The sequence below is a fragment of the Corylus avellana genome, chromosome 1, assembly GCF_965113065.1.
Source record: "Corylus avellana chromosome 1, dhCorAvel1.hap1.2, whole genome shotgun sequence".
Lineage (NCBI taxonomy): Eukaryota > Viridiplantae > Streptophyta > Magnoliopsida > Fagales > Betulaceae > Corylus > Corylus avellana.
This window is the reverse complement of record NC_142490.1, coordinates 11,973,351-11,987,534: the sequence shown is the minus strand read 5'-3', so window position 1 is coordinate 11,987,534 and position 14,184 is coordinate 11,973,351. Positions and strand designations below refer to the sequence as shown.

The window sequence follows — 14,184 nt, the reverse complement described above, 5'->3', positions numbered from 1 at the left end:
TTAATAGCATCATTTTATTATAAAAATATGCATATTCTCTCTCTTCGAAACTAAGTGCCTTGCTGTCTTGACTTAGGCTCCATAGTCCGCTAGTCAAACTAAGCAAATTCTCATATGCAAGCTGGCTTCTTGAGCCGTTTAAGAATACTTGAAGTTTAAATTTATAATAATAATAAAAATTAATAAATTAAATTAAATATAAGAGCCAGCTCGTGAATTGGCTCGGCTCGGCTTGACTTATTATGAGCTCGAATTCGAGCTCGAGCTCGATTTTTTGGCTCGTCCTTAAGCTCGGCTCGAGTTCGAACTCGAGTAAAATCTAAACAAGTCGAGTCCAATCAAGGGAAGTTCGCTCAAGCTCGGCTCGTTTACATCCATAGTTATGGGCATACGGAGGATTATGCTATCGAAACCCTTAATGCTACGGGTCAATAAATTCTCTATATTTGGTTCATATTTTCTTACGGATTCGGCTTATATGCTGTTATTAAAATAATAGTATGTATGTTGTAGTTTAATCAACCATTGGAGTTGTGAGGTTTACCATTGACTTATGTGAGATCTACATAAATCTATAAATTCAATGATTAATTGTGAGAAAATATGGGCTAAACATGAAAAACTTATTGACCCTTAAGATTTATGTATATATATATATATATATATAGCACATCCGGAAGCAGGGAGGATTAACAAAAAAAAAAAAAAAAAAAAAACCTGTTCATATAATTACTCTTTGCAGCAGGCAGCAGCCACCTCTTTCTCTCTCTCTCTCGCTCACTGAACCCTCTCTAAACCCCAAGAAAATGTCCGTTACAATCACCACCACAAAACAATGAAGCGGGTCTTGAAAATCTCTGACGCGGCCCAGGCGGAGATGCTCTGCTCAGCAAAACCCAAAACCCTTGCCTCCTCTCCCTTCATCTTCACCCTCACGAAGTCCCCAAATCACCGATTCACCACCCGCGACCTCAATGCCCAAACCCAATCCACCTCCCCCAAAATCTTGGGCCTGTTCACGGACAAGTTCGCCCCCTCTGATTCCGGAGCCAGAGAGGATCTCAGATACAAGGTCACGCAGTTGAGGGACGAATTGGTTCGAAATTTCGAGGAGGACTCTGATCAGATTTACACTGATAAGATTGTTAGGGTTTTGGAGGAGAAAGCCGACTCGTTGCTTCGGAGTTATTCGGATGGGTGCGCTTGTGTTGAGCTTTTGAAGCAGCTGGGTTCGTGGCCTCACTTAGCCCTAGAGGTGTTTTCCCATATAATTGTTTGTGTGCGCGTTGTATAATAAAGTGTGTTTGCATTTTTGTTGCTATCTAATGGAGTTGGTTTTGTTTGATGTGGAATTTCTGTTGGTTATTGGTTGTTTTACTCGTTGATTGGTGTTTTTCCTTTTTTTTGCTTTTCGAATATATCTGTGGTGTGTAATTATGGGGTTTTTGAGATTATCTTGGAAATTGAGGAAATGGGTTTGTTGTGCTTTTGTGGCATGTATATGGGTTTATTTGTTTTCAGAAAGAAGATTGGAGCATGAGATGTTGGGATTTTGATGAATGAGCCGCTTTTGTTTTTGATTATTGAATACTTATTAATGGTTTCAAATTCTGATCAATGTAAGTGCAACAAAGTCATTGGTTATTGTTTTATGCCAGTTGGAGCTCATTGTTGCAATCAGCTCTTAGTAAATGGTTCTGAATTGTATCTTAATGCTATTTTATACAAAATGGGATGTCCTACCATCTCTTGTGCTGTTAAATTGTACAAAATGATAACAAATAATTGATTGATACAAATTGTTGGGGACAAATGATCTTTACTCCCATTTAACATCAGACAATGTTTTCTTGAGTGTATATTTGTTTTGACTTTCAGGTCTTGAATTGGAGAAGAAAACAGGTGGATTATGGCATTCCTATGGCGCCTGAGGAGTATGTCAAGGGTATTACAGTTGCTGGTAGAATTAAGAATGTTGATCTTGCAGTTGAGCTGTTTACTGAGGCTACTAACAAGCGAATCAGGACAACATCTACTTATAATGCACTAATGGGTGCTTATATGTTCAATGGTCTTGCTAATAAATGCCAGTCATTATTTCGGGATCTGAAGAAGGAAGCAATTTCTAGTCCTACAATTGTAACATACAACATTCTTATTTCTGTTTTTGGTCGCTTGATGCTAGTTGATCACATGGAGGCAACTTTTCGAGAGATACACGATTCGAGTCTCTCCCCTAATATAAGCACGTACAACAATTTAATTGCTGGATATGTTACAGCTTGGATGTGGGATAATATGGAGAAAACTTATCAGACGATGAAGATGGGCCCTGTTAAGCCTGACATTAACACCTACTTGTTAATGCTTCGGGGGTTTGCACATTCAGGTAATTTAGAAAAGATGGAGGAGACATATGAATTGGTAAAGCACCATGTTAATGATAAGAACATTCCATTGATCAGAGCCATGATTTGTGCATATTGTAGGAGTTCTGCAACAGATAGAGTTAAAAAGATTGAGGTGCTAATGAAGATTATTCCAGAAAATGAGTATAGGCCATGGTTGAATGTGCTGTTGATCAGGGTTTTTGCCCAAGAGGATTGGTTGGAGGAGATGGAGAAATCAATAGATGAGGCATTTGAGCACAATACCTCTGTCACAACAGTGGGTGTGATGCGGTCTATCATTGCAAGTTATTTTCGGTGCAATGCAGTGGACAGGCTTGCTAACTTTGTGAGGCGTGCAGAGTGTGCTGGCTGGAGAATCTGCCGGTCCCTATATCATTGTAAGATGGTCATGTATGCATCACAAAGGCGCCTACAGGAAATGGAGTGTGTCCTAAATGAGATGGAGAATTTTAACTTAGATCGCACAAAAAAGACGTTCTGGATAATGTATAAGGCCTACTCCATGTGTGGTCAAAGGCACAAGGTCCAGCAAGTATTAGGATTGATGTGTAAGCATGGGTACGGAATTCCTTTGGATGTATTGCCGTCATAATTTATCCTTTTAACATATTGGATGCCAGAAATTGCAAAAAGCTTTCAGCTGATTATTGTGAGAGGGTTTTGCTTCGTCCGTGTGATGGGATTGAAGTATCAAGTAATTTAAAGGTACACAGCTTGTCTCGTACTTTTCATGAACTGTCCTGGCTATTTTTTTTTTGCCTGATCTTACCCTTGGTAATTCAATACCGTTGGCTATAGCCTATATATGATGAGCAGTTCATGATGTTGCTTATTATTGCCTGTTAGAACTATGGAATAAAATCTCCTTGTTTATTTGGAAAAATGCAAAACCAGTTAACGTGGTTGCACCAATTTGCAATAAGCAAAAAGTAGCTTAAAATTCCCCGTGGTAAGCATAAATGGCAAATAACTGAAATTTACTTATCAAAAAAATAAAAATAAATGGCAAATAACTCCCTAGCCCGAACTTTTCTCTGAAATTTTGACAGAAAACGTTGGAGTGCCACATCAACACCAATAATAATATTACGCATGTCCCCTACAATAAAAAAAACTACCCAAAAAAAAAAAAAAAAAATTCTATGGGGTGGTATTTTTTTCTTTTCATTTTGGGTATTTTTATATTTTTATTGAGGAATGATTTATGTCAATATTTTTTTTCATATTTTCCCTATCTCATCGTACAAATTCAATATATTAACCATTAGATTTGAAGACTCATGTAGATCCCATACAAATTCAATAGTAGATTCATCCATTTACTATGGAGATAGTTAAAAGGTTGTTAAAATAGAATGAACTCTATCATTTTTCCTTTTTATTATAGGGGATATGTGTTGTATTATTATTGGTGTTGATGTGACACTCGGCCGGTTTCTATCAAAATTTCAAATGGAAGTTCGGGTTGGGGAGTTATTTGTCATTTATTATTATCGTGGGAAGTTTTAACTCACTTTTAAAACCCTAGGGAGATTATTGCAAATCGGTGCAACCATAATGTTTTGCATTTTTCCCTTGTTTATTTTCTAAACTATTTTATCACAGGTCACTTTGGACCTTTTAGCTGACAAATGATGCTTAAAATGATGGAAGGCCCCCATTTTTATATATCTTTTTCTTTTATTTTTTGGGAAAAATATGGAATCGGTCTTGTGGTTTGCTTCTTTATAGAATTAGTCCATGTGGTTTAAATTTTATATTATAGATCCTGGGGGTTTGTTCTTTTATAAAAACAAGTCCCTTTGCTAGCTTTTTTAATGGAAGCTAATGTCACATGGACACATGTATATGTCAAAGCTAAAAATATGATGACACATGCAATATTCCATATCAACATCACGTCACCGCTAGCTTGATAAAAGTCCATGTCTAACAACCACGCAATGCGCCACTTAATTATAATTGTGCCCATCGGTCTCTAGTGTCCTAGCCGGACTCTCTCTCTCTCTCTCCTATCTTTCTTGATAGCCGATCAACCCAGCCTCCCTTTCATGGTTGCTAGAAACTTACACATTTGTCACATTGAGAGAGGCTGACAACGAAGAATTGTGATTCCTATGCCGCTGCCCCAAACTGAGAGAGGACGCCAAACACGAGCTACAAACGTCACCTTCTGCAGATTGACCACCAAACGCAAGCCACAACCATCTTCTTCAGCAGGTATTTGAACCCCTTTGTGCAAATTTTAGCCCACGTTTTTTATGAATTTATGCTATCGATTTCAGCGCACATTTTTCCTTCATGGGAGAGCTCTTTTATATTGGGCTGTAACATTTGTAATTAACTTATGTTCCTCTAATCTTGTAAATCTTGTTAAATTTTTAGATTTTCGACCCCATTAGGGTGGTGGTTTCTCTTGTATGCTTTTTGTGTACATGAGCTTTGCTTCTCCTTTATATAAAAATTATTATTCATAAAAAAATTGATATGGAGGAGCATTTGGTGCTCGATATGCACACGGCGGCGGTCAGTGGTTGATCTGCACTCTTGAAAATTGATGGCTAATACAAAAAGATGCTTATTTTCAAACACAAGGGTTCCTTTTGTCAAAGCTTCTAGAAGAAGCTTGACAAAAGAAAAGGCATGCACACGGTTTTCAATAAGTGTCTAGACATGTACGATGACAATTTGTCTAGACATGTAGGATGACTTTAACCAAAAAGTCCAAAAAGTGTGGGCAATAATTTCTTCATTCGGTGCAGACATTGAATTTAGAGAGGGTGCTTCAAATGTCATCCTTTGATCAATATGAGCCATCAATTTTTAACAATTCTCCACCTTGGCAAATATTCTCCACTTTACTATGGCACTCCCAATATGCTTCAAATCTTCACGATATTGGCTAAGCCCAAACAATGTTTGAACTTAGCTTTAGTAACCACTTTGGTTAGCATATCTGCAGGATTTTGTATAGTTCCAATCTTCTGAAGAAGAATGTCTCCTATAATTTCACGAACAAAATGGAAATGGACATAAATGTGTTTTGTTCGAGCATGATGAACTTGGTTCTTTGCCAAATGAATAGCACTCTGACTATCACACAAAACTTTCACATGCTTGTGAATAATACGCAAGTCCTCAATCAAACCATGTAACCAAATTGCCTCTTTTATGGCATCAGCAACTGCCATATATTCAGCTTTAGTAGTCGACAAAGCAACTATAGCTTGTAATGTTGACCTCCAGCTAACTGGTCCTCCTGCTAATGTAAAGACATAACCTGTTGTAGTTCGCCTTTTATCCAAATCACCAACATAGTTCGAATCCATATAACCAACCAAAATTTGATTGAGTCCACTGTCAACTCGTTCAAACTGACATCTACAGTACCCAGAATATATCGTAGAATCCACTTCGCTGCTTGCCAGTGCCCTATTCCTGGATCATGCATATATATGCTCGCCATATTGACTGCTTGTGAAATGTCAGGCCTTGTACACACCATAGCATACATCAAGCTACCCACCAAATTAGCATATGAAACATGAGCCATGTGATCACGTTCCTCATCTGTACTCGGAGACATAGCAGTGTTAAGCTTGAAGTGCGGTGCCAACGGGGTAGTTGTAGGTTTGGTATTATGATCCATACCAAAACGCTTCAATACCTTCTTCAAGTATTGTTTCTAGGTTAAGCAAACACTACCCTTTGCCCTCTCTCGAGTAATCTCCGTAGCAAGAATCTTCTTGGCTTCTCCAAGGTCTTTCATTTCAAACTTGTTTTTTAACTGAGTCTTCAAACTATCAATCTCCACAATACTTTTACATGCAATCAACATATCATCAACATATAAAAGTAAATAAATGAAAGTGCCGTCTTGTAGCTTGCGAAAATACACACAGTGATCAAATTGGCTTCTTGTGTACTTTTGCCCTATCATGAATTGATCAAATCGCTTATACCACTGTCTAGGAGATTGCTTCAAACCATACGGTGATCTGTTCAGTTTGCAGACCAAATTTTCCTTATCAACAACCTTGAACCCATCTGGCTAAGTCATATAAATATCTTCTTCTAGGTCCCCATGCAAGAAAGCACTTTTCACATCTAGCTGTACTAACTCTAGATCAAACTGAGCAACCAAAGCCAATAACACACGAATGGAAGAGTGTTTAACAACTGGAGAAAAAACCTCGTTATAGTCAATACCTTCCTTCTGAGCATAACCCTTGGCTACCAATCTGGCTTTGAAACGAATGCCATCTTGCTCTAAAACGAATGCCATCTTGCTCTGTAGAATCCTCCTCCTTGGTGTATACCCATTTGCACCCAATTGCCTTCTTCCCTTCTGGTAGTTGAACCACCTCCCATGTTTGATTCTTGTAAAGAGACTGCATCTCCTCACCCATAGCTTCCTTCCACCTAGCTTTTTCTGAGTTGCCAATTGCCTTTCTGTAGGTTAAAGGAATATCATCTTTGGTAATTGGTAGTGCATAAGCCACTGTGTTAGTATACTGAGCAGGCTTCCGTATTTCTCGTTTTGGTCTACTAACTGTAATAGAATCTGCTTGCTTTAGAGACCTTTGGGTTGGGGTCTCTTCCTCCATTTGAACTCTCCTCTTCAGTCGCAAGTGGGAAGTTTATCTTTTTGGTTGCCCAATATATTTCTATGTCAAAGATAGCAAGTTGGATCCGCGAGCCAAGAAAGCTGTATTCTTGGAATTTAGCACAAGTGTGAAGGGATATAGACTCTGATGTCCCGAGTTGAAGAAAGTTATTCTCAGCTGAGATGCAACTCTCAATGAAGAGAAGATGGTCAGTCAATGCAAGGAGAAGAATCTGATCATTTCATAAGGAAGACTATGTAGCAGTAAAGTGGAATATTCGCCAAGGTGGAGAATTGTTGAAAATTGATGGCTCATATTGGTCAAAGGATGACATTTGAAGCACCCTCTCTAAATTCAATGTTTGCACTGAATAAAGAAATTATTGTCCACACTTTTGGACTTTTTGGTTAAAGTCATCCTACATGTCTAGACAAATTGTCATCCTATATGTCTAGACACTTATTGCAAACCGTGTGCATGCCTTTTCTTTTGTCAAGCTTCTTCTAGAAGCTTTGACGAAAGGAACCCTTGTGTTTGAAAATAAGCATCCTTGTTGCTTGTTTAAGACATCCAGTTAGTGTTGTATGGGCAGTATGAAGAAAAGAAAGAAACTTGTGTTGGGCTATGCAGAAATAGAAAAAGCCAATACGAAGAAGTGAGCATTTGGGGTTTTTGGGTTTGTGAGTGTTTTAACACTCTTTTGTGTTCTCTTCTTTTGAAGTAGTGAAATATCTCTCTACTGTTGCACTGTGGATGTAGACAAATTGTCGAACCACGTAAATCTTGTGTTTTATTATTTTGTTTATTTTTCTTTAAACACTATATCACGTTTGTTCCGCTTGATTGATTGTGTGAGAGATTTGCAACCTTTCGCACAACATGCACATGGCGACAGTAGTAACTTGCGTTTGATGTCCTCTCTTAGCGTGACAGACTTGGGATGGCGGCATAAAGGTTCGCAGCTCTTCCTTGCTGACCTCTCTTGATATGATAGACATGAATTTCTAGCAACCATGAAAGGGAGGCTGGGTTGATCTATAATGCCCTGTCCAAATAAATGCAATATTTTGCATTATCCATGCGAAAAATGCCATATGGTTTTTTTTAAAACCACAAACTCACTTTTCTGAAATACTAGAGCACTAACATAAAAATACCTATCATTCATCCAAAATAAGGTAAAGTTTTTCTTTAAATCCATGTTCAATTTATTGGAAACTTAATATAGAGAAAATGCTTTTGAGCTAAACACCAATGTAAATTACTTCTCTTTAAGCAGCATAGTTTTTTTTTTTGATTTGGCACTGGGTATCTAGAGCTTCACTCTGACTAATCCCGGGGGTGCACAAGCCCTCGGCAAGGAGTTTCACACAAGTGCACCTCCCTTAATTCAAGGGGCGAACCCCCAGTCTGATGGCCTCAAGAAGCAGTTTGCACTCAGTGGGTTTCGAAACTAAGACCTTGAAGAGCATACTCAAAGTCCTAGGCTATCCAACCACTGAGCCAACTCCATGGGGTTCATTAAGCAGCATACTTAAAACAAAACATGCTTTGCAACCTTAAACAGATATGCATATGCATGTATTTGTATTATTGACATTATTCTTTTTAACTTATCAAACTTTTATTTTATCATCTTATTATTCATTATTCTTGAATTAAGGTGATTTTTTTCATGATCGAGCACTAGACCGACACCATAGAAAAATCGGTCATGACATGGCTGAGCACCAGACTAATGCCATGTGAGACCCCACTCGTGAGCAAGCACTAGACCAATGCCACAAGTGATTTCCTCATGACCGAGCATAAGATTGATGTCAAGGGAAAATTGACCACAACATGACCGAGCATCAGACTGACACAATGTGTGATCCCTTATAACTATAAACCATGACCTAGTTCCAGATTGATGCCACATGTGATTTCCACTTAATTGAGCACCAGACTGACTCCATGTGTGATAACACTGACTATGACCTTATTTCCTTTTTCTTTAATTTTGACCATTCATTAACCCTTTTAACTTATTTTTCTTAACCTTTAATCTTAGATTCCTACCTTAAAACTTGTCTTTTATTTCTGGTACTTTCTTTTCTTTGAAACCATTCTTTCCTTTTTCTTTATATTCATCTTTTTCTATCTACTTGCATATACAAGGTAAAACATTTCATGCTAAAACATTTATATCGTTGGTGGGAAGCTTTTCTTACCACTTTTGCAAAATCTTTCACCTTTGCATTCGATCCATGTCACATTTTCATCTACAGTACGTTACGTTACGTTCGCTAGTTAGAATTTCTCACAAGCGATTCCAAATAAAACTGGAAAATATGGAGATGTTGGGAGGTTCAAACCAATGGAATGTGAGTTTCACTAGAGAGGCACATGATTGGGGGTTGGAAGTCTTTGCGTCCTTTCTAAAAATGTTGCATTTCGTCAGAGTGAGACGAGGGTGTGAAGATAGAATGTGGTGGATTTCTTCCAAAAGAGGTCTATTCAAGGTCAAGGCCCTCTTTTATTCTTTAGCTTGTAATGAGAGTAGGAGTTTTCCTTGGAAGAGTGTGTGGCGGACACAGGCTCTTCCGAAATCGGCTTTTTTTATTTGGTCGGCGGCTCTAGGCTTCTGACCTTGGATAATCTCAAGAAGCATCACGTCATTGTGATAAACATGTGTTGCATGTGTAAGAGAAGCGAGGAGACGGTGGATTATCTCCTTCTTCATTGTGAGGTTGCTTCTGCTCTGTGGTTTGCCATCTTTAGTCGCTTTGGGATGGCCTGGGTGATGCTTAGCCGGGTAGTTGATTTGCTAGCATGTTGGCGGTCTTCTGGGAGGCGGAGGAGTGCGGTGGTTTGGAAGATGGTGCCTATGTGTCTTTTTTGGTGTTTATGGCAGGAAAAGAACAATAGGTGCTTTGAGGATTTAGAGAGGTCATTGAAGGACATTTTTTCCTCTTGTTTTCATGCATTGTATCTTTAGACTGTAGCACATTTGTCTCCGTTGTCGATTAGTTATGATGATTTCTTTGCTCATTTTTCCTTTTCTAGTTAGGTGATCTTTTTGTATACTCCCTGTATACTTAGGAGTGCCTTACGCTTTTAATAAGACTGGTTATCACTCATAAAAAAAAATAGTTACAATTTATTCTTTCTTGGTAACCCTACGACTTCTCTTCTTTCTCCTCTGAAAACCCTTACTTTTTTAAGGCTGGGCTATCTTGGTCGATTGGGGCTGCCTAGCCATTCTGTGAGACTCTTAGTTGATCGTGCTTTGACCGAGTGCTCTTGGTCAATCGAGGTTCATGCTCTGTCGATCAAAACATCACAGCAGTGTTTTCTTCTTCCCTAAAAACACCCCTAACCCACATTTTTCAACATTTTCTCGCATCGACCCATCAACCCAACGTTCTTAGCACTCTAATACAGTCAAAACCAGCTTTTCTTCATTTCCAAAAATCATCACAACAATCACCATACTCACTAAAATTCCAAACTATAAAAAATTAACAAACCCCTAATGATAACCCTTCAAAACCCTTCATTTTCTATCAACAAACAAAACTCCAACTCAAAACATCTCCCCCACACCACCACACTACTCAAAACAACATCTCAAAATGATAAAATCACACAAATAACAACTATAATCTCAAAACTTCAACTACCTCTTAGATTAGGCTTCCCAAAGCTTTGCACACTCCAATCCAGTATTTCTCCCCCTTCTCTCTTCTCTCTATTACTTTCTCGGTTCTCAAGCTCTTAAATGGACAATTGTGTTTAAATAGACTTATTTCACAGAGTGTAAATCGAGCTCAGTCGATCAAGCTCTATACTCGGTCGACCAAGAATGATTAGCCAGCATGTAATGTTTCTTCCTGCCGCATTAAATTCACATCACCTCGCGTGTCCATATGGCGGCTTTAGCTTCCGTTAAAAATGTTAATGGAGGGGCCTATTTTACTACAAACTACAGGGATCTATAATATAAAATTCAAACCACAATTATTTATTTCGTATTTTTGCCCTAATTTTTTTTAGGAGCATGTATTCTCTGTAGCTTCTCTCATCTGTTACATTATAGGAATGACCCAGTACAAATCACAAAAATGGCTGATTGAGTCCTTTCGAGAAGTGGTTAAGGACGATGTCACGCATATGGCAATACTGAAGGACTTGGAGGTGTCTTTTCGTCTGGCAAGCAAGGAAGCTCGTGAGGTGTTGTCCCCTGAGGAGGAACAGAATTTGGTGTCTATGAAGAAAGAATTTGAGAGGTTTTTAGGAGGACGTGTCTCGGTCCCGCCCTCTTCTACACTATCATCTGGGCAGATGGGTCTGCCGGAAAATCATGATGCAAATTCTGCAGGGGCGTTAGCTTTGGGAGAGAGGTTACGCATGTCTCTGGGCAGTGGGGTTCCTATATATAAGCAAATATTGAGATACTATCGGAGAGCTAAGAAAGAAAGAGGAATTCGGGTGAATGATTCTCTCCTTCTTGAGGCGGTGGAATCTTTTAGTGCTCCGCAGATACATTACCAACCAGTTGCAGGGTTTGTTGCTTAGGCTTCATCCAAGGCTGAGGAGGTTTCTATAAGAAAGCCTGATTCTAAGAACTCTAATCCAATGAGGGGCTTTCTACGGCGAGGGTTTCTTAACCCAAGTCCGAAAGAGATAAGGGAGTCTCAGTCTTCATCGCATGTGGCTATTAAGGATGATGAAGTAGTGGGTGACAACTCTTCAGTCTTGGATGAAGCCTTCAAGTGTGGGGAGCTGCCCCCGATCCCCTTGATTGGGGGTTGGGTTGCGGTGAAGAGGAGGATCCATATTCAGCAGATTTTCTTCAGGTTGTGGACGTCGCCCGGCCTAGGGCTAAAGGAAAAAGGCCTAGGAATAAAAGCAAAAGAGAGCTGTTAAATTTAGAAAGCTCTGTTAACTATGGCAATGCTAGTGCGTCGTCCAGGAGAAGGAAGGGCAGGATTATAGTGTCAGTCTTTTGTGAAGGAATGAGGGTGTTTGGTTAGTGGGCTTTGCGTTGGTGTGTTTGTTTGAGGGTTTTTGGGTGGTTGTTTGGTTTTTTTGGGTGGGTGTGCTGGGGTTTTGCTTTGGGCTCGCTTTGGCTCCCTTTGTATACTTCGTGTGTAATTAGGGGCGCTTCTCGCTTTTCTCTTTCTTTAATAAAACTTCTTATTCTTATCAAAAAAAAATTAATTGTCTTTGAACACCAATGCCATGCTCTTTCATGGTTTGCAATCTTTTAGTAGGACCATATTTAGGACCCCAGCTATCTGGGATTGACATTATAAATTGATATTTTCACTATCATGATGATTCAATTTCTGTGTGTGACTGAAGTCATTTGATTTTTCATTCTCGAGACGATATGAGAAAATTGAAATTATTTTATTTTGTTTTCTTGGTTGTACCTGTATTAATTTATACTTCATATTTGTAGAGAAAGTGCTGAACAAGTGTACAGTGTTCGATGGACCAAGGCCACCAAAACGCTGAATGGTTACTGAGATTGGAATCAATTCCTTCAGATTGTTTTCTCTGCACAAAATCCCAAGTCACTTCCTGTAATGTGACTAAATTAACTGAATTTTGTAGAATGCTGCTACCAGTGCAGAGAAGAGAGATTGATTGATTGATGTTTTGACTTATGATGGAGTATAGAAATTTATTGGTATAACAATGCAAGAGCAAGACTCATCTTTGGAAGAATCATTCACGTTGACCTCCTGAGGACTAATATTTGCATCTCAGATGGTATGAACTAAATGTTTTTGCAATACAAATTGCAATTTGATATCTTTTCTCTTTTCAAAAATCCCTAATAAAATTCATTAGCATGCAAAAAGATTTCCCAGTATAGGTGGGGTGGATTGTTGAATTGATCCCTTGATTATGTTTCAATAAAAGTTGTAATGATTTGACGTGTTGAAGAAAATAGTATTTATTTTCTTCCCAAAGTCCTCTCTTGACTTTTGTGCTTACTGAATCACCCAATTTGTTAGCTTATGTTTCAATTTGATACATTATTATCCAGTGGCGAATGATGAATGTTTTTCAACAAGGAGATTTCCTTTCACCAACAAAATAGATATTAATTCAAGATTCAGTTCTTTTATCATTTGAAGCTTTGCTGGTGTTGGTATTTCATAACTGTTCAACCAAGATTCACAATTTGGATTTCTTTAACAAGTGAAGAAATGGTCCAAGTTTAAAGTTATTCGCAATTTTTGTTTTCCTAATAATAAAGGCAGGAGGAGGCGAAGAGAGTGGTTACTTTAACTGGGCGTGACCATAATAACATATATCTGCTAGAAATTGCACTGAAAGAGCTTAAATGGTGAGAATTGTAGATGCTATCTCGAGTCCGATTGAGCCATGCTATTCAAAACTCGAGTTGACAAGAGTTGGTCTCTAACATATTACATTGAATGGACCGCATAGATTTGAGGATTGAGGCGATGTATACCCTCTTTAAACCATCACTAAATTGACAATGTTTTTCCAAACTTTCAACAACTGTGATTACAAAAGAATAATACTTTGCATTCGTGCTGAAATATGAAACAACAGCTTACTTCTTAGCAGTTAGCACTTTAGGAAACAAGACGATTGCCCAGGAAAATAGCAAATCCAGAAGTGGATCTTCTATCATTTCCAGCCAAATGTGAATCGTAGGAGGGCAATTGGTATAGTAAGATAACCCATGATCGATAGTATTCTTCCAATAGCATAGGACACGCTTAGGAGCATACCAGTGTGTAGATGTAGGATGATGCAAGTGCTGATTGAGTTGATTTACAGAGAAAGCAATCTTTTGTGGGATCATCAAGAGAAACACCATCAAATTTAGAAAGCTTAGAGCCTGAGGAGCAAGGTGATTTGGATGGCTTGACACCAAGAATATGAACATGAGTGAGAAGATCTGTAATATATTTCATTTGACACAAATGCACACCATTAGATAGATGTACGTTAAGCCTGAATTCCACCAAAAAAAAAAAAAAAAAAAAATCCATGAAATCCAAATATTTTACAAGAAATTCCAGCTGCAATCTTATAATGAGAGAGTGAATAAGATCATAATGAGTGCCGATGACAATTATGTCATCCACATAAATGAGCGTAAACAACTTTACATTGCCACTGTGATACATAAA

The 14,184-nt window shown here is 38.4% G+C and overlaps 1 protein-coding gene across 2 annotated transcripts; it reads left to right on the top strand.

Moving 5' to 3' along the window:
• Positions 1-725: 725 nt before the first annotated feature.
• On the top strand, positions 726-12,984 carry LOC132187475 (pentatricopeptide repeat-containing protein At2g30780). 2 transcript variants are annotated; one of them, XM_088511933.1, is made up of 4 exons: positions 726-1,255; positions 1,879-3,116; positions 4,474-4,631; positions 12,468-12,984. In XM_088511933.1, exons 1-2 carry the CDS (start codon positions 836-838, stop codon positions 3,001-3,003), a joined length of 1,545 nt encoding a protein of 514 aa, XP_088368059.1. In that variant the 5' UTR covers positions 726-835; the 3' UTR covers positions 3,004-3,116; positions 4,474-4,631; positions 12,468-12,984. The 2 variants fall into 2 exon arrangements, with proteins under 2 accessions (XP_088368059.1, XP_088368056.1); XM_088511930.1 differs by lacking the exon at positions 4,474-4,631.
• The last annotated feature ends 1,200 nt before the right edge of the window (positions 12,985-14,184 follow it).